The sequence below is a fragment of the Notamacropus eugenii genome, chromosome 3 (assembly GCF_028372415.1).
Source record: "Notamacropus eugenii isolate mMacEug1 chromosome 3, mMacEug1.pri_v2, whole genome shotgun sequence".
Lineage (NCBI taxonomy): Eukaryota > Metazoa > Chordata > Mammalia > Diprotodontia > Macropodidae > Notamacropus > Notamacropus eugenii.
In genome coordinates, this window is record NC_092874.1 from 138,926,744 (window position 1) to 138,946,743 (window position 20,000).

The 20,000-nt window shown below is 32.7% G+C and overlaps 1 protein-coding gene across 7 annotated transcripts in view; it reads right to left on the bottom strand.

Moving 5' to 3' along the window:
• The window catches only part of FOXP2 (forkhead box P2), a 681,601-nt gene that overhangs the window by 39,555 nt on the left and 622,046 nt on the right, over positions 1-20,000 (bottom strand). For all 7 annotated transcript variants that reach the window (XM_072652988.1, XM_072652985.1, XM_072652987.1 and 4 more), the window contains 4 exons: positions 12,884-13,097; positions 10,979-11,083; positions 3,052-3,139; positions 1,234-1,317 (listed from right to left, as the gene is read on the bottom strand). In XM_072652988.1, the coding sequence (XP_072509089.1) occupies positions 1,234-1,317; positions 3,052-3,139; positions 10,979-11,083; positions 12,884-13,097 (491 nt within the window). The remainder of the gene's footprint in view (positions 1-1,233; positions 1,318-3,051; positions 3,140-10,978; positions 11,084-12,883; positions 13,098-20,000) is intronic.

Genomic DNA, 20,000 nt, shown 5'->3' on the forward strand with positions numbered 1-20,000 from the left:
TTGAAAAGAAATAGCAATGTAAAAACTGGTCATAGAGATAATATTTGAAATTTTATTAGATTTTAGGATTTTGGAGTTAAAAAAATTAAGATGCTTACTCTAACAATAAAGATAGCTATATATATATGTATATATATATATATATATATATATAGATAGATAGATAGATAGATAACTCTTTTTTTTCCTTTTAAACTGTATTTTTTCTACCCTGAATTCAGCCTATCAAAATGGATCCTAAATAATCAACTCAAAAGTCAGGAAAACTCTTGCATATTTTAATTTACCATGGTAAACATAAATTTGAATAAACACTGATCTGTATTTAAAGGAGTATCTAAACATTGTTTCAGAAAGACAAACTTGGGCATATATATGTTCTACTATCCCCATCTGCAACATATATCAAAATTTTTTCATATAAGGGATATATGAATACTAACATTTTCCTATTAATCATCTGGTAATTCAGCAGGTCTCCAAAAAGTTCTTCACCAATTTTCCTTAAGTTAGAGATTCTACACTGATTATGTGCTCCCAGTGCAAACATTAAGTAAGCCTGCTATTTCAGACAGGACATGTTTTCTATTATCAGGTCACAGTTAAATCTTTTTTTGAGGAAAAACCATGGCTTTTTTGTATCTTTGTATTTCTTTTTGTAATATTCTATCCTCTTCCTGGAAAGCATGTGTAATAGAATCCTATAATCAGTATGCAGAATATATTTTAACTTAAATAAAAACCATAAGAGTTGTTACAAAATTGGCTGTAAAAGCGTGGTCACATTTTTAGCAAAATGTTTTGCCAAAAAAATGTATTTATGTGTATCATGATTGAGCCAGGTCCTCTCCTGCACCCATACATAGCTCTCTATTTGTGATTTCTACTGTTATTGAAACAACTGATCTTCAGGTTTTCAAAGTGGTTTCCTATTAATATCTGTAAACCTATCACAAAAGATATTCTGTCTAGCTCTGCTTCAAGGCAGTGATTTGGGCGCTTATAGGTGTACTTTGTTTAGTATCTCCTATGGTGTAGATTGGATAGATTTTGTAAAAGATACCATTACTTTTAAAGAAACATACAATTTGACAAGATATTGCATTTTACTTTCAATTTATTGCCATATTTTTCATCACACTCATTGTTTTCTAACGGTCAGTAAATTGTTCATTTTCTTAGTCTGTTACATCGGTAGACCTATTTACTGTTTATAAAGCAATATGCACTTACAGGTTTTGGAGATGGTTTGGGCTCTGAGGGTCGCATGTGCAAGTGGGTCATCATTGCTTGAAGACGTTCACGTTCTTTAGAAAGCTGTTAAGAAAGAGTGAGATCAGAAGCATTTTAGAAATGACTGATACAGCTATTTTATTGCAGTGATACATCTTATCATTGAGCTTGTCTCAGTGTAATGATTCCTGCATATAAAAGTCTATGTCAGTGGAAACTTATCTGTGAGGAAATGTAACTTTAGCTATGGAATTAAAAAAAAACAAACCAAACAACTTTTATAACCTTCCTTATGTTAAAAGGTCAAAGAAAACAAATAACACTTCATCTTTTTGTCAATAAGAGAATTGAGGTCACAGTTACCTCGACAGTAACAAGTTACTGAGACCATAAATTAGAAGGCCCACAGTGTCTCTTTAAAGTCCTGTGGACACTGTTAGGAATGGACTAGTGCCAACAGCTGTGAAAGGGGTGAAGGGTCCTCAAAGGGAAGTGTTTGCCAGGATTGTCTACACACTTCATCCCTTCCCACTGAGGTCCAGTTAATGCCCCCTGCAATCTGCCATCATCAATCTAATTCAGTAGAGTGACAGAGACCAGGCAGTGTGAAATGTTGAACTCTGCCACTGAGTCGGCATCTACACTTGCACTGGGTCTCATTACAACTGATGGACCTTTTCCATCAGTCAGATGCAGCAAAAAGGAAAAAAAAAAGGAATAATTGGTCACAGTACAAGCAGTGTCTTCTGTTGACCTGTTATGTTATATGTAAGTGGTAAACAGGTTTTCCAAAAGCCTTTTCAACTACCTCCCAAAGAAAGCATAATGCTCATAAAAATGAGTTTTTCATTTTCATATATCTTCACAATTTCTTCATATAAGGTAATAAAACATTTCTGTAACCCTCTGGGACAAGACAAAACAAAATGCTTTAAAATTGTTTTAAAAGCTCATAAATAACCCAGATAAAATCTTTACTTAAGAAACTGTGAAGCCAATATAACCATTTGTTTGCCTAAATTTCTTAATGAAATGATGTAGGAGTTTGAATAAGAAAAGTAATTCTCTGAGATTAAAAGAGAACATTATAAGAATAATGATACCTTGTGAAATATAACTACTTTGGAGTATGCTGCTATTTTCTTATGAGTTTCTTATAGTTTTTATACATAGGGAGAGTTTTCTTTAGTCTTTGGATAAATTCAGTTAAAGCACTACGTAGATGGAAATGAAGATTTTGTAAGATCAGGATATAGCAGCATGTTCTTGGACACTACACTATAAGCATGTTTTGTCGTTACACCTAGTTTAGAGTCAAGCAGTGGATATGATCTGGCCAATGCAACTTGAATGAAAAGAAGCAAACATGCTAGAAACCTAGAAACAGAACAGACAAGCTGCTTTTTGGGGGGTGGGGTAGAGGGATGGGGGGGAGTAAAGTTTAATCTATCATAGATGACACTGTAAAGCCCTTCGGAAAGAAAATCAAGATGAGCTCGCATAAAGTTGTCTCCCTCATAATACCAATTCTGGTTGAGCTTTTGGTTGATCTAAAAGTAAAGAAAACTAGGTAGGGCGTTCTTGGTTTGGTACACTCAAATTACCAAATGTTGAATAAATTCTTACATTAAAAGTCAACTTAGTTTTTATGATATAAATTTTTTAAAAATCCTTATTTTCATTATTAAATATATCATAATTTGAGTTTTAAAAGATCTATTAAGAGCCCTGAAAGATTAAAAAAGTTTCCAGTTTAATTTAAAACATTCAGACATTGAGGCTGGAAGAATTTTACTGTTGAATGACCATTTAACAAACCTGTATTTCTAACTGTTGCACAACCTGCATTTGCACCCGACACTGAGCAGTACTTCTGTCATCCAAAGCGTGTTCATTGTTAAGGTGCCTAATTAAAAGAGAAAATCAAGTGAAAATTTAGCACTAAATAATATCTATGTCCCTATTGTTGTTCTCCTTTATTCTGTCCTGCACTAATACTGGTATAGACATGCAGAAAAAATGGAGAACACTTTGAAAACTATAAAAAAGAAAATTTAAATTGTGTTTAAATGCTTAGTAAATTTAAATGTTAAAAGACTTTTTAAAGCTAGGGAGTATGAGTTCATAAGCTCATCACTGATGACAGAAAATATTTTCTGGCCCAGACTTTTACTAACAGCAGAAATACTGCAAATTACTTTATGTACTCAAAGTTTGTATTTTTTTGAAGAAAGCCATAAAATAGATATCTTATAAATATACTAATCATAAGCAATATTTAAATGAACAGAGGTAATCTTTCATTTCGCTTCTTATGAAACAGTTCTCAAAGCCTATGAAGTTAGTGTCATTTTATTTCATAGGGGTGTGATATGACATAATGATTACAAAGAACATTACTTTAAAAATAGATTTATAGAAATTGAATCATGTCAATAGTATTAAATGAACTACATCACAGACTTAGTAGTAGTAATAACAGTGATATTTTGTCCAGAGTCTGTACTTTGAAGAAACAGAGTTTTCTTGAATATCATCCTTTTGTGTTTACCAAGTGGCAAATCTCTAATTTAATTTTATATGAAAAAAATCTTGATTAAATATTTCCTGATAGTGTATTTTAGTCTATCATGGTGTGTGTATGTGCATATAAATTACGTGTAGTATACATTTATTTTAGAAATCTACTTAGTGGTCTTTTAATGCACTAATAGTACTCCAGTGCATCAACAAGTCTCATTAAATTAAGATGATACACGCACACACATAATTTACACATACACAATTTGCTATATGCCTTCCAGTTCAGAAAGTTTTTAATACATTATTTATGTTATCCTTCATTATAATCAATTCTTCAATGGCTACACCAATGTAGCAAATTAGATGACACTCACTGATGATTGAGGAGTCTGTGCAGATGTTGAAAAGCAAAATTTTAATTAGTAAATGAAAACACATATTTGTATACACATGCAGGTTTAGTAAAAATGGGAGAGATTGTGCTGAGCATGCTCATGTATCATGTCCCATTGTAGCCTTACTTAATTATTCTCCCTAGAAGTCTTCTCTTCCTGAATATTTGAGACTTCATTTTTGGTACTTTTTTTCATTCTGATTTATATTAGAGTTGTTTAATGTTATATTCTTCTCTTAGACTATAAGCTCTCTGAGGGAAGGAAATGTGTTTTCTTTCATCCATTTATCTCCCCACAGCCCTATATCAAGGGAGAGAACCTCTCTTTTCTCTTGCATAATGTGAACATTTAATAAATATCTCTTTTATAATGAAGAGTTTGAAATGTATTACCAAAGTATTAAAGTAAGACAGATATACAATATGGTAATGTATAGAGAAGAATGAAGATTATATTGTTAGGAAAAGTTTAAAAGTACTTGTTGGCTTCATTAGGGTTAAGTATTAATGTTTAAAATTTTTTATCAATTAGAAACATGAGTTCTGCCCTCCACTTTCACAAGTGAAACGAGTTTATTTTAAACAAATTCTCACTAGCCACATCAACAGACCGCCATGTATCTTGGCAGATTTGTCAGTCTCAGCTCAGGAGAAATGTGGGACTAAAATAGCAAGGTATAATAGGTCAGGAGTAAGGTGCACTGGCAGAGTACACGAGGAGAACTTTGCCTACACCTTTCCCCTCTGTGCTCAGTGCCAGTCAGTGTTGTTTTGAACCCCACTATAATGAGGGATAAAATTCACTCCCCATTTTTTAAAAAGAGAAATAGTGTGTTATAGTAAATCACACATTAGTTGGTATTATAAAGATATCAGGCTAGCCAAGTTTCACTAATTAATAGGGCAAAATAGAGACTTAACCTAACTCTTCCAGCTTTTCAGAATAGTTATTAAAGTCTCAATCTTAGAATTTAAATTTAAAAAATTCAGTAAATGGAATATTTTCAGTAAAAGATTGTGGTAACACATTTGGTTTTGTTCTTAAGAGCAAATATCATTGTAATCTTGTACTGTATTTTCAGTTTTATGTGAGAAGGTAAAAATATAGTCTGCTATTAGGCAAAATAATAAAGAGATAGGTTTCTCTGAAATGGCTATAGGCACATAAGAGATTTGTGCGAAGAATAAAAAGGGAGAAAGCATGCAAAGGTATGTACTTAAATACTTAGGATCCAGGTATATTCAGTAACTAAGATTTTAAGCCTGAAATCTTTTGTAAGGAAGGTTTTTTTTTTTTGCACTTGTTTACTTCTTCATAATAATCCATCATCCTATATTTAAAGGACTACAAAAGTGCCAAATGTTTGCATTTCTGTGCTTAGGTCTTAGGGACCTATTCAGTTTATCTCTGCAGCTTTTATTAGAGTAGAGACTGTAGACTACAATCATAGTCAATGAGGTTTTGTCTTGATTGAATTTTTCAGTAGAACACAAAAGAACCTTGCCATTAAAATAGTCCTTTATTCTCCTGTATGAAGGCGAAAGGTTTTTAAAGTGTTGTGATGTTCGGTAATGAGCCTCTATCTAAATTATCATTGGTGACAAACTCACAAAGCACTTTTCGAGGACACATAGCTAGGAAATGCCAGAGCTGCCACTTTCTTTCCTGTAATTATAGGCTAGCTTGCAGCCCTTCAATGATCATTTATAGCGCAGCCTCCAGTGGATTACTGAGAACTTGAACAACACATACGTGCCTCTGCCACATCCTCCGCTCCTTTCCTTGCTATTGTTTACCGGTGATATGTAAAATAATGGCGCCTATTCATTCCCCTACTTAATTATGCCAATCAAAGTACAGAAATACTGTCGGATAGAAATACAGTGCAATAAGACGAAATAAATAGGCTGAGTATTAACATTAAATTATGAATTTATGTATTTATGACTATTTTGTGCCCAAATTATTCTCTTTTATGATTTTATAACTATCTCAGGTACTACATATTGCTGTTCAAGAATTCTCTATGATTTATAAATCAAGAATGAGATAATACTGAAAAATGAGAGGATTGGTGGATTTTCTCAGTCAGTGCCTAATTGCTGTTTCAAAATGCATATGCAAGGGGACATTTCATTAATCATTTAATCATGTCCCTTGCAGGAAGTTGGAACTAATGTTGCAAATACCCTTTTCATATGAATGCTCCATAATACTATCTTATGCATTTGATATATCGCCTATGTCATAAATTATAGCTGCTTCAGAAGGACCAAGTGGGGCTGTTACCCCTGAAGATGCTTGTTACAAAACCTTTAGTAAGTTTTTTTTTAACTTATTGCAAGTTCCATTTCACAGCTTCATACTAGCCAACAATAACACTCTTTCTGATGGCAAAGGTCTGTAAATTACCCATGCAATCACTAACACCATTTCACAGACCTGTTCTACTTCTACTGGTCTGCTAACAAGGCGATTACACACAAATTACTGAATGCCTATGAAATATTTAAATGCATTCTACTCTACTATGCATTAATAAGAGCAAAGCAAGCTCTGGAATTCTGGTTAGCTCCAGTCCCTAATGTCCCCTAATGAGCCTCTTACTGTGACTGCAGTTCAAACAGAGAGGTGAAGAAAAAATGCAAAGGGTGCCTTCAGAAAGGCAGCACTGAACAAACATTGTGTGAGCCAGTTCTAATTTATGGGTCACTTTATAGGTATATTGATTTTTGTTTTCAAAATGGAATAAATGATGTGGTCGACTGACGTTCTTTCAAAACTGCATGAATCTGTGTGTGTGCCAGGTGTCGGACGTGCACTTGGAAAAGTGTAAATAGACAGTCATCTTCTTTCTAAAAACAATTAAGCAAATGTTTCGGGATGCCAAAAAACCAAAAGAAAACAGAAGGTTCTCTTCAAATTGTCTAATGCTCAGTTTCTGTTACCTAAAGCATTTAAGGATGTGAATTTATGTGGTAACTTTAGTTGCATATTACAGATTATCAGTTCAATTTCAACCTCTAGAATTTCAGATTTTTAAAAGTCAAAATGGGATCAGCTTTAAATCTAAGTATGTCAGAGAATGTTTTAACAAAATGTTTCACTTGCATATCGCTGGTGTTTGATTTATTTTGCATCAAGCTTTTTATGTTTAAACACTGACAGGAGTTTAAATACAAAATGTTAGCTGTCACTATTCATTTAGCTGATTATGTGAGATGCCTTAGTTTTGAAAGATGGTGGCACTGTCACCAAAAGAAACAACATTCTGACAAGTTCAAAGAACGCCTTCTTGAGGTCATAATTTTGTAGCCATGCTGCCTAGTCAAAGACAAAGAAATAGACAATGCAGACTAAGTAAGAGCACAATTTGGAGAGAACCAGTCAGCTGAAAGGGGGGAAAGAGATCATGTGAAGTTCCATTTAAAAGACTATTTCTTTTCTTGTGTCTTTTTAATTATTCTTTTGGCAATGTCAGGTCAGTAGTAGTGGAGAAGGTTAGGTTAAAAAGCAGGCAATGTTAAATGTTAATGTTTTAAACTTTATTTTCTTGTCTTTTTTAATACAAATTTAGTTTATTCTTATTGGTCGACTGATGTATCTTTAACAAACATTTTTACTGACACTAACCATTTTGTGTCTATAAAAGAAAACATTGCCCATCTTTGTGGTGGAGACCATGTTTTGTTTGCTGGCGTCTGCTGTGTGCAGGTTAAAGAACACTTGTCTGCTGACTGGAATGTGATATTGTAAACCTTTTGGTTTAAGCTCTAAAAGTCAAATCCATCTACGCTCAAACTGACTTAGGTCCAATGGAATGATAATTAATTTTGCAGACAAAATACACTGAACCTTTCTCATATGTTATTACACTTTGACATTTATAAGACAGTAATGAAGGACTACTATTAAATGCTTTTAGTGATCTACTGGGATCCTCCTCACTTAGTGACCAGAAAAATGGTTAGCTTCTGTCAACACCTGCTTTATAGTTAAATTCCAAAATATTCATAAACAGTTTTGGAAGCCTCTTAATTGACTTTCTTCATCACCTAATGGGTTTTTTCCCACTCTTGTCTTCATCCTTAACAGTTACAGATAAGGATATTATTTCTCATGTCTCTTTCTTCCTTTGACATCAGTGCCTTAGATGAACAGATTATGCAGTAACAATCACCACATACATATATAACGTTTCACCTAACAGTATTTTATTCATATTGGATTAAAAAAGATAAAGAAACTAAACAGGTTTGGCTCAAGATACAGTGTGAGAATGCGGATTGAGACTTCTCCACATTCTCTACATTTGCACATTGTTTACCAATGAGGGATAAAATACAACAATTAGTAATGAAAAGTTTTCTTTTATATTTTAAAGGCCATCACATAAAAATTTTCTAAAACTAAAAGGAGATGGAAGTTTATATAAAGTACATATTATTTCTACTTAATTCTTCTAGTGTTATTAAGGAGCAATAATAACCCAAAGGGTAAACAAAAACCAAGATAGGAAAACCTTACATTGGTAGCAGCCATTTACTGTCAGTTATTCTTCCCTTTATTCCAAATCCTTCCTGTTATTATAAAAGTGAAGCAAAGCCACTGTTTTTTAATCCTCTTTCTCAGATGCCTCTGCACAGTTGAGTTTCAGTCCTCCCCCACCCTCCCATCACTACCACCACAAAGCTTCTAGGTAAACTATTTTCTGAGCATAGATGTTATAATTCACTTCATAAGCCACAATCTCTTCAAACTTCTCATAAGCATGTCACAGAAAACCATAGCTCTGGATTTGGAGAGCATGTCTCATTAATATTTCATTTCAGGACAGTTTACTTGCATTAACTATACTAACATAGGTTATCACACTGCTTCAAGTCAGGGAACCTAAAATATTATAACAAAGAATGAACTAGAAGCAAGGCCTTATAAACTGCAGCCATTAGTTCTGTCATCCTATAAAGTTAATGGATTGGAAAAAAATGGTCAGTCTGTGGACTAAAAGTTGAAATTTAATTGAAAGGAAATGTTTTTTAATTGTAATGGGGTTTTCATTGGCATGAACATGAAAAAAAGTTGAATGCTAATATGAGGGTGCACTTTTGAAGTATGTTAGGAGCAATATCAAACATGTAAATATATATGAGATATACAACAATCCTTCAACTTTTCCAAGTAATTTTAAAAAGGAAATCAAATTGCAGGAAAGATACACATTTTTCTCTCAAAGCTTTCCTTTGGATTCTACAAGAAGGAAAAATACAGGGTGCTGCAGTAAAGGATGAGTGAGATGTTTCTGTGATACTCTCTCTTATTCTAGTGTGACTTAGGGAGGCAATAGTAAAATTTTTCAAAATAGTTAATTTGATTGGGAATTTTAATGGGAAATGTGATTGGATGAATTTCAAAATACTTGCTAAAGAATTAGAAGCCCCATAGTTTGTTAGTATGAACATATTTAGAAAAACCACATTCTCTCTGGATGCATCAGCATTTTAGAAGTATAGCCTATTTATGCTTAGAACAAGAAATTCTATTAGATACTGAATTATTTTTTGATATTTATGCAAAAAATCTCTCTCAAAACAAATTAGAAATCAAGATAATTTTGATGTCATAACATTGAGATGTTTAAATGAAATTTAAAATGAAAAACATTCTTTTCCCAAAGAATGTCTTTTAAAAGAAATTATCTAGATTTAGAAGCCTTAATAAGTCCTTTTTCTCTAATATCTCAAAGAGGAGGAAAGAGTTAAAAAATGCCTAGCTCTGAAGCCTTACTGTACTTCAATTCTAAAGTTATTATGATGCTGAGCGCTTGTGGCTTGTTGTTAAGGTGCTCCTGCTCTATACCCTGTAGTCTACCATTTGTAAACACATCTTTTTGATGTTTCTGCCAACATCCTGGCAACAAAGCAGTGCAATTTCAAATGAGCTAATTAACTTAATTGTTGATGAAGCATGAAACAGTTCATTCACCCTGTTAGCTGCACCATGACAACATAAGAGACTCAGCCTGTGAAGTTACTCATCTCCATAAGCTTATCTGTAGCTTTCCATGTAGATCTGCTGGATGCTAAAAATGGACATGTAAGAAAGCTCTCCAGAATGCACCCCATACCATCTAAAAATACCCATTTAAGTTTTTTTTAAATAAAAATCACATTTAGTGAAAATTCAACATTCATAAACATTTTGATCTTAAGTAACCAAAAAATCTGTATAATCTACTGCCCAAATTCTACCTTTTGTCAGCAACAAGTAGAAACTTTCACACAAGCCTGTTGTTTCTTCATTCAGCTAGTCATTCAACTAGTCAGCTTGATTAATTGCCTAATTTGTAATTGTAGTTCTATGAATTTGAAATGATGTCATCACATGTATGACGCACCAGGAGATTACAGGATACCCTACGAAAGTTTAACAAAAGGAAAATAAAAATCTATTGCTATAATTCACCCATATGAGAACCTATAGACTTTCCTGAAAACATACATAATATTTCTAACATTTTTTATGGAATTCCTATGAAAAATTTGAAAATTGAAAGGAAAAGTTTCATATCAATTGCATCTTTTTCAAAATTAATGACTTGATATTTAGAGGTAGATGGAAGAGAATATTCCTTCTGAAAACCCTAGTTTTGAATATGAAGTAGAAGATGATGATTTTGACCCTCTGCTAATGGCCGTGGCTTTCCACTGGTTGAGAAAATATATGTAATAGTGAAACTTCACTTTCCACCTTTGTTTTACTTTCTTCCTTTGTTTTTCCTTAACTTTTAGCAAACATCCTACCCAAGAAAGAAAAAAGAAACCTACTTTAAAAACTGTCCAAAATCTTCACAAATGCTTTCACAACCAGGCCATTTGCAAACTCCATGGCCATAGAGCGTATGAGAGGCCCCAGTTTCCTCATGTGACGAGCTGTAGCAAAAGAAACAGCATTAGATTCATCTCAGAAGCCATAATCGTTGGAGGCTGCTAGCGCCTGTCAGGTTACGATCAGTGACAAACAGGTCAAAACAGGTCAATTCAGCTCAGAGTAGTCAGAAAAATTTAATCGTTCTACTGAATAGTTCAACTGCCAAGGCTAGATGATGTTCCAATTAGAGAAGAAATAGAGCCAAAGATGACTGTTAATAAAGGATGAGAAACTAAGATGACTGTATAATACCATATGCTAATTCTGCCATATGACCTTATTGTAACATTTTACCTATAAATAAAAAAAATAAACATATTCAGTTGTGGTCAAGTTAACACATAGAGATGAAGAAACACATTTAAGAAATAAAAATGTTACTATGAAATATTTGATTTGTTCTACTACTAGGAGATAGGTACCTAATTTAAACTGTTTCATATTATGTGTGCTTATCTCCTATACCTTTTAGTTACAAATGGTTTTTAAAAAATGGATTCCATTTTGGAATACAGCATATTATTTTTATATAATTACAAAGAACTTTTTCATCACTAAGAATATCAGCTACAGATCCTACAGAAATCACCCAACTTCTCTACTGTAAAATCATCAAATTAGTCTCAAGACAACAGCATGAAAGCATACAAATGCATGCCATCTTACAAAAACTATTCAGGAAAAAATGCTAGATAGTCAAAGAAGAACTTGAGGAAGTCTCAATATATAATTACTAAAAATTAAATGTCCTGTTTTTGTGGGGGGAAAAGTATTTATAATCAAAATTTTGTTACACCTGTCCTTTCAACATCAAATATCAGATTATTCTCAATCTAGTCTTGATTACTAAATATGTTTATTGTTGGTATAATAAACATGTCAGCTATATAGTTTGCTAAGAATTTAAAATTTCTATATTACAGCTGGAAAAAAGATTTTAAGGTCAAGCAATATTTAAATTAACATTTTAAAATACAAAAATTTTAAAAGTAACTTGACATAATCTATAAGTATATGTAAAAGCTAACAGAAGTTGATGGAACTATATGTTACCTTACACTATAATTATTTCTACAGAATCAAAATAAAGTAGAAAGTTGAGAAATTATCCATTAACAGTAATCAGCCCTCGTAATATCCTCTTGAAAATAGTTTTCTCTCGCAGGAATTTTTTTCATGCTCAAATTATGTAATGGTTTTAACTTCATGTTAAAGTGTTTACATGATTTTCATTGTAATTATAGGCAGATTATTCTTATAAATCATGTTTTAATTTTACATACACAAAAACATAGCTCTTTCCATGAAAATATTCTTAATACATATATATTAAAAAATTATTTGTTTCATATATACTTTTAAAACTGTCCAACTATTTCTAAACTTATAAAACCCTATATAACCATAGGTATGCATAGTAAATTTGTGTATGTATATGTGGCATATACATACACAACGCACATGGTTACGTATTTCTCATAGCAAAGAATGTTAAACTGACCCACAGTACTTCAGTCTTAAAATTCCTTTAGGAAAAATTCCTGATTTACAATTAATTTGAAAATTTTTTTTCTCTTAGGCAAAACACCTACCTATAATATCTTACCTGTAGATATTTTACCTTAAATTTTTAAAAAAAAAGAAAAATAGTTTACACAGTTCACTGGGGTTTGTATTCATTTCTTCCTACTATACATTTTTGGCATTAAGAAACTAGTTTCTATTTCTGGTTTTATCAAAGAAGAAAAACTAAAGCTTTGTGATAGATAAGCACAATAGAAATCCCATCCCATGAGAATTACCTGTCTCGCCTTGCATTTAGAACTGAAGACTGTCCATTCACTATAGAATGATGAGTTATTGGTGGTGATGCTTTGGAAGTGGTGGAGGAGGTAGTAGAGGAGGAATTGTTAGTAGTGAGGTCTAGCCCTCCATGTTTAATGCCATTGTCTTCCATACTGTGAACTCCAGTCACTTCTTTCCATAACTGCTGAATCTCAGCAGGACTTAAGCCAGCTATAAAAAGAAGGAGAGCCCCACTAATATAACAAAATAAAAGTTTCATGTAATGACCTCAATTTTATTAATGGATTAATGTCAACAGTAAAGATGACGTTTACTTCCCAGTACAGTCAATAAGTTATAAAATCATTTTACCCCATTAATACACAATAAATCTAATTGCTTTTCTCTTGTTCCTAGAATGTTTTGTTGAAGATAATCAAGTTGAAGATAGTTAAGATCATTTTTAATGGCATGACTAAGGGTCAATAAAAAAGTTTGGTTCCAAAAGTAATTATTAAATATTCATAAAAAATTTTTATTATTTTCACTAATACTAGAATTTTAGAAAGAGATGAACTAGGAGTGACTCCTTAATCAGAAATTAAAGGGAAAAGAAAAATGGAGATCACAATTATAACCCAGGCATTTTGTTTTTTCCAGATTAAAATACGCACCCACACCCACACACATACTCTCACACAGAATCAGTTCTATTTCTACCATACACTGACGATCTTGCTGTTATCTGGGTCTTTCTGTAATAGCAAAATAACTAAATTGGAAATTCTTACCTGTCTTATTTGGGTTCAAGTATCCATCTGCATGATATTATTAAGTAAAATATGCCTAATTTTTTATATAGATTAAAACAAACTATTTTGCTACAAAACTGGCATCAAGGGGAGCCCAATCTTCCCTTCTTTCTAGGGTTGCCCCAGCCAGAGCTGACACTAAGAAGAACTCCTCTTTCCCTTCCCTGCTCCAGACACCTCACTCCTCAAACTTTCTGCCGATGTTTTCCTCTTCTGGCTCAACTGACTCTCATCCCTACATTTGCCAGAGAGAAATCAGAATATCCTCTTCACTCCAACCCTGGAATGAATGTCCCACCTTGCAACATTGGTGAGCTGCTCCTATGTGATATACACTTTATGTGTCTTAAGGACTCAAAGGCACTGCCATCTGCCCTACTGTGGTATATCTAAGACCTCCAGGATATGCTATGTATCCTGTACCTGACCTTACCTACATGTGTTGTTTTTCCTTAAGAGTCCTCTAGAGCAAGGGCTGTCCTTTTCTGTTTATATTTTCCTTGTTTAGCACTGGATTTGGTACAAAGTAAGAATATAATAAATATTTCAAAATTATGTTTTCAGTGATTAATTCAGAGTCATTTGGTCAAACATCTTGTGTAGGATTTAAAATCAGGAAAAGTTTCATTCTACAGGGAATGAAATGAATACGAAGACAAAATTAAAATATGATTGTGACTATACACATAAGACCTAAAAACTATTCTAGCTATGACTTTTGGACCAACTGCTCAGCAGAATCTACCTATCCTAATGTTGCACATATGATTGTCATGTTGAAGATTATCATTTCAATGGTGTTGTCACCTTGACTATACATAGTATAATCTAAAACTTTCAAAGGACAGAAATTCCAGGTTTCCAAAGGCCTTAAAAAACCCCCCAATGAATTTCCACATGATCTTAGGAAAAAAATTCTTATTATCAATGCTAAAATATTACAACTGAAGACTGCACAACAATGTGAAAATATGTATGATATTAATATTATATGTGATTACTTGTGTAATATGTATATGATCTATGAAGGGGTAGACTGACACAATTATTCAGATAGTGCAGAAAATCCACTTTGATCTCATATCCAGCTAATACACAGTAAAACTTTTTAATTATGTGACTAGGATCTTTTTATGTGACTAGGATGCCTGCTTTTCCCTTTCTGACTAATGCAAGCAACTGCAATCTATGTAAAGACATTTTAATATACTTAAAACATGGGACAACCAGTTTCTAATTACTACTGATGATCACTTTCTTAAATTTTAGAAATGGCAGAATAATTATGAGAACAGTAATAGCTGTTAGATTTCAGTGAGACATGAATGTGGGTAAACTAAGAATCTGAGCAGTGGCTCGTGAGGGTTAGATATTCTGAGCCTCTCTAGCACAGCGCTTTGCACATAGTGGTCATCTAAGAAATGATAGCTGGATAGTGAATGAGTGAATTCTAGAGAAACTAACACAACATTGGCAAAAGGGTGCTTGAGATCATGTAACTCCTGTCTATGCACAGGAGTTTATTTTATTATATCATCTTAATATCAGTATCTCTGGTATTGAGGTAAAAGTTTTTACTCATGTTAGGAAGCTTCTGACACCATATGTAGCACAGATAGATATATACACACATATTATACACATATATATGCATATATAATATTTATATGAGTCACTTTTTCTGTATTCATGTGAGTTACTACAGCTTCCCATAATCAACAGTACAGTTAATTTCACATAATTAATTAAGTCACCATTAAAACTTACATACACTACTCACACTCACCTGGGTCCCAAGTATGGAAGTTATATGGCCATGGGGTACAAACAATTTAAGGACACTTTACTGAATAAGATCAACAGCTAATAAATGATAAGTGGTAGTAACAGAGTTAACATATGCCAGACTTTTCATTATTTCTAATTTAAATTTATTGGCTAATAAGTATGTCTTAGTTAAATGGTTCTAAGTCACTCTTAGGGACTACACAAGTTACTAATGTTAATAAACTCAGGTCTTGTTCTGAAAAATAGATGAAAAACTCAAAGATTGTTTCTACTTACCTTTCAAAGGTAGTAGGTTTCTACTTTAAATTCTACTGCAAATTAGTCTTGATTACTTTTCATAGGATGCTGCCAAATGCTATGGATAGGTTCTCTCTACAGAATTTGATAAATGAATGATTGAGCAAACCTAATCTTGTTTAGAGGGTAGAAAGGCTCTCTCATATGTAGTAGGTAAAGGGAAGAGAGGACTATAAATGACCTCAGGAGATTATTTGGTAACATTAGCAATAAAGCATTTTAACTTATTACCTTAACCTTCAATTGAGATATGATGTTTGTGGACAAAAAGTTAAGGTAAAATGAATATTTTTGACTGTTAACTGAAATTAGTGAACATCACATGATTTTTATCAATTAATTGCATTTCATGAGTTTTCAGGGGGTAACAGAAAGTTGAAGGAACCATAGAATTTATTTAACTCATTTTTTCAAGGACAGGAATTTACCTAATCAATCTGAGAAATATAACTTGTTTAAAAAGTATATAGCAAGTAAGTTTTCTCAGTTTTTTACGAATCCATTTAGAATATAGATAAATAATACTTAGCATCCCAAAATTCTTGCTACAATTTACACATATTTCTTTGCATTCTTCTGTCAATGAAGATGAAGAATAATTTAACTTTTACGACTTAACACCCTTGATAGTTTTGAAGACCACTTGGAAAACTCTTCCTTGGGTTAAGTAATTTTTGACTTATTTGTCTACATGACCAGCACGATCAATTAATGGTAGTTTTTGTTTTCAAGAGTAGAATAACTCCAGGAGAATTACTCATTGATTCTTTCATGTAATGTTACAGATATAACCTAATATCACAATATGTCATTAATTCAGACACCACTAATTCAGATTTTAAATGATGATGATAATAACTGACGATTATATAGTACTTTGGGGTTGACAAAGCACTTTACATACATTATCTCATCTGATAAGTTGATTCAGACATGGTATATGTAATCACAGACTATTAGATCTGGAAGAAATCTCAGACATTATCTAGTTCAACCCTTTCATTTTAGCGATGAGGAAACTGAGATCCAGAGAAGTGAAATGATTCTCTGAAATAACTTCCAGTCTCTTTCTTTAGAATGGTAATCTTATCTAAAATTTTCAGTTTTTTAAACCCTCCCCCCCCAGAAAAATCTAAGGATTTTCCCTCTGTTTATTTTCAGTTTCTGAGTCCAGTAATTATGTTTAATTACAAAACTTGGAATTCTTATACAAATAGAAAGTAAGTACATTATGAGTCACAATGCTATTTTAAAAAATTAACTGTCCTTTACTTTATGTGATCTTATAAGTTCTTTTGAATAAGTACCTTATTTGGAGGTTTATCAAGCTGTATTTCTTTAAAATGTATGCCATCACACAGACTTTTTGCTGCTGAACTGGCCTTCATCCCATTCTTTTGAATTAGTGATATTTTTACTACATTATTTTAATCTTCTCTACGTAAGTACATTTGGAATTTATATTTAGTTTGAGAGCCACTAATCCTATGCGCCACCTCAGTCATAATACCTCTGTAGAGTATGTGAGAGGTATTATCAAAGTAATGTAGTTTTCAATACTTTCCTGTTTATTTGTCAACAGTTCAACTTTAGGGCCAATTCTTCCACATGCTAGCTGAAAACATTATTATGTACATACTTACAAGCCTGCTCTATCTACATTTGATAAGTCAAGTCATTAATGAAATAAATAATTTTTCCTTAAAAAAAAAAAGAACATGGGAATCAAGAGACTTGTCCAAGACCTGCCTTTGGTTAGTTTTTTAATTCTAGGTGAGATACTTCGTTGGGCTTCAGTTTATTTATTAAATAAGGCTTTCAAACTGGATTATTTCCAAGGGCCTCTTTGGGGGGTAACATTTTCAGAGTTTATGAAATTAAAGTTTTTTTTCTATAATGACTGGTGTATTCAATGTATTGTGTTGTTACAATGAAATTTCATGTCCAGTAATACATAACATATACACAATTTCATCATTTGATCTGATTTCAAAAGCCTATTACATAGTTAAAGAATTCATGTCAGTTTCCTCTCCTACTCCTAACATGCATTTGGGCTACGCATATTTTGACCATGTCCAGCTAATAATCATAAGTGTGTTATTTCTTTCTGATCTCCTTAATTTATATTTAGCAGTCCTTTCACCTTTTAGATGATCATCATCGTAGTTTTCATATAGTACTTTTAAAAAGTACTCTTTAAAAACTCCCAAAATATATGTATGTGTATATGTGTATATAGATATATAGTCTGTGTATGTGTGTGAATATGGATATGTGTGCACACATACATATATATGCTTATGCAATTTGATCATAACATAGGAATATGCCAAGGCCTCAACAAGGATTTCTAATCTACACAGGGTATATCCAAAGTGAACTAAACAGGTTTTTTGGTAGCAAGAGGCAGTGTGGGGTAGTGGGTAGAGGGCTGGTCTTATAATCAGGAATCAGGAAGACATAGGTTTAAGTCCTGCTTCTGACACATCTGTTGCAAGTGTGACCATAAATTAGCCTTTCATTGCTTCAGTCAGCTATCTAAGACTGTAAGTTCCAAAGAAGATGCTGATCTCCATTAGTGGAAGAAATCTGCACATGGTGAGTTCTCTCTACTGATGAAATCATAGTTCTGAGTATCCACAAAAACATTTCTGGCTTACAACTACAATAGAAAAATAATGCATTGAGCAATCATTCTACAAAGCTTTAGAGTATGTTTGCTGTATGTACATATATAAAACATACAAATAACATAATTGAGTAATCAACGTGGCAGTGAACTTTAATTTTTTGGTATAGAAATGAAAAATTCTCCTATAAGATAGGAAGTATCACCTTCAAATGTTTTAAGCTATAATGAAAAATCATAACCAAGTATGAATACTTCTGTTGTAATAAGACAAATATGAATTAACCAACAAAAATAATTTATTAAAAATTTATTCTCTACTGTGTGTCCAGGGAAAACAAAATAGGGAATTAGTAATACACAGAAAATGCTGAATTGCTTAGATAATTGAGGGAAAAGTGTTTTTGAGTATGTACACATATGATTCAGGAATAATCTAATTTCTCTACTGTGGGGGGGGGGAAGGGGAAGGAGGGAAGGGGACAAAGACAGAGAGAATGTGTGTGTATTTTATTTTAAAGATAGTAGTAAGAATAAAGGCTGATGATTCTTCTTTGTAATCCCTGGATAGTAGCTTACCAGTTATAAATACAGATTTCATATTTAAAGACAAAAATCCCATGTTTTTATGCTGTATGTATGTAAAACTAGCAGTTAGGAGAGCAGCAAAATGTTTTAATTAGCCCAGTTCATAGCTAATATATTTGAGGAAACCTGAACTAGATTTATTTTCTCTGAGTTACATGGAGGATCTGGCATTAAGACAATCCATGGTGAAAGAAGTCAAGTTATATTGGCCCTTCCTATTTGATCATTAGAACAAGTAATGTTGATCTAGCACAGGTAAACTATACCAATTATTTCCTCTTGTATTTAAAATTTAAGATTTTCTGTGACTAATCAGGGTTTGTTTTTGAATTCAGCACACTTATCTTACTTTCCACCTTCATGAATTTCATAACTCTTAGTATTTAGTAGAAATGAGGAAAAAAGGGAGAGGTGAAATCAGTTTTATTGTAATTATAAAGGTGAACTAAACCCAAGGAAGTCATAAGAGAATTGCATTCTTATTTTACAAGAACACAATGAAACTGGAAGGGTCCTCAGAAGTCATCTTCAGCATTCTTATTAAACAGATAGGGGAATTGAGACCCATGGAGGGGAAGGGACTCACTTAAGATCACAGAGGTACCAAATGGCAGATCTAGGCTTTGAATCCAATGGTATTTCTTTGACACCATGCAGCTTTCCTAAGCAGTTTAAAGTTTTTCAAAACGTAATTATAAAAATATACAGATAGAATGATCTGGATAATAAAAGCAAAAAAAATGTCTGCCTTAGTATGAGTTACTGGGTCTACATATATCACAGGATAATAAGATCATTAGATTTAAAACTGGAAGAGAACTTTCATCTAGCCCAATCTCACCATTTGAAAGTTGAAAAAAGTGAGGAGGCCTTGAGAGGTTTAATGACTTGCTTAAGATTATAGAGGCAGTAAATGGATAAGTTAGGATTTGAAGGTCCTTTAAATGCAGATCCAGGATTCTTTCAATGATACCTTATCATCACTGTGCCATCTATCCTGAATAGTAGTCCTTTTCT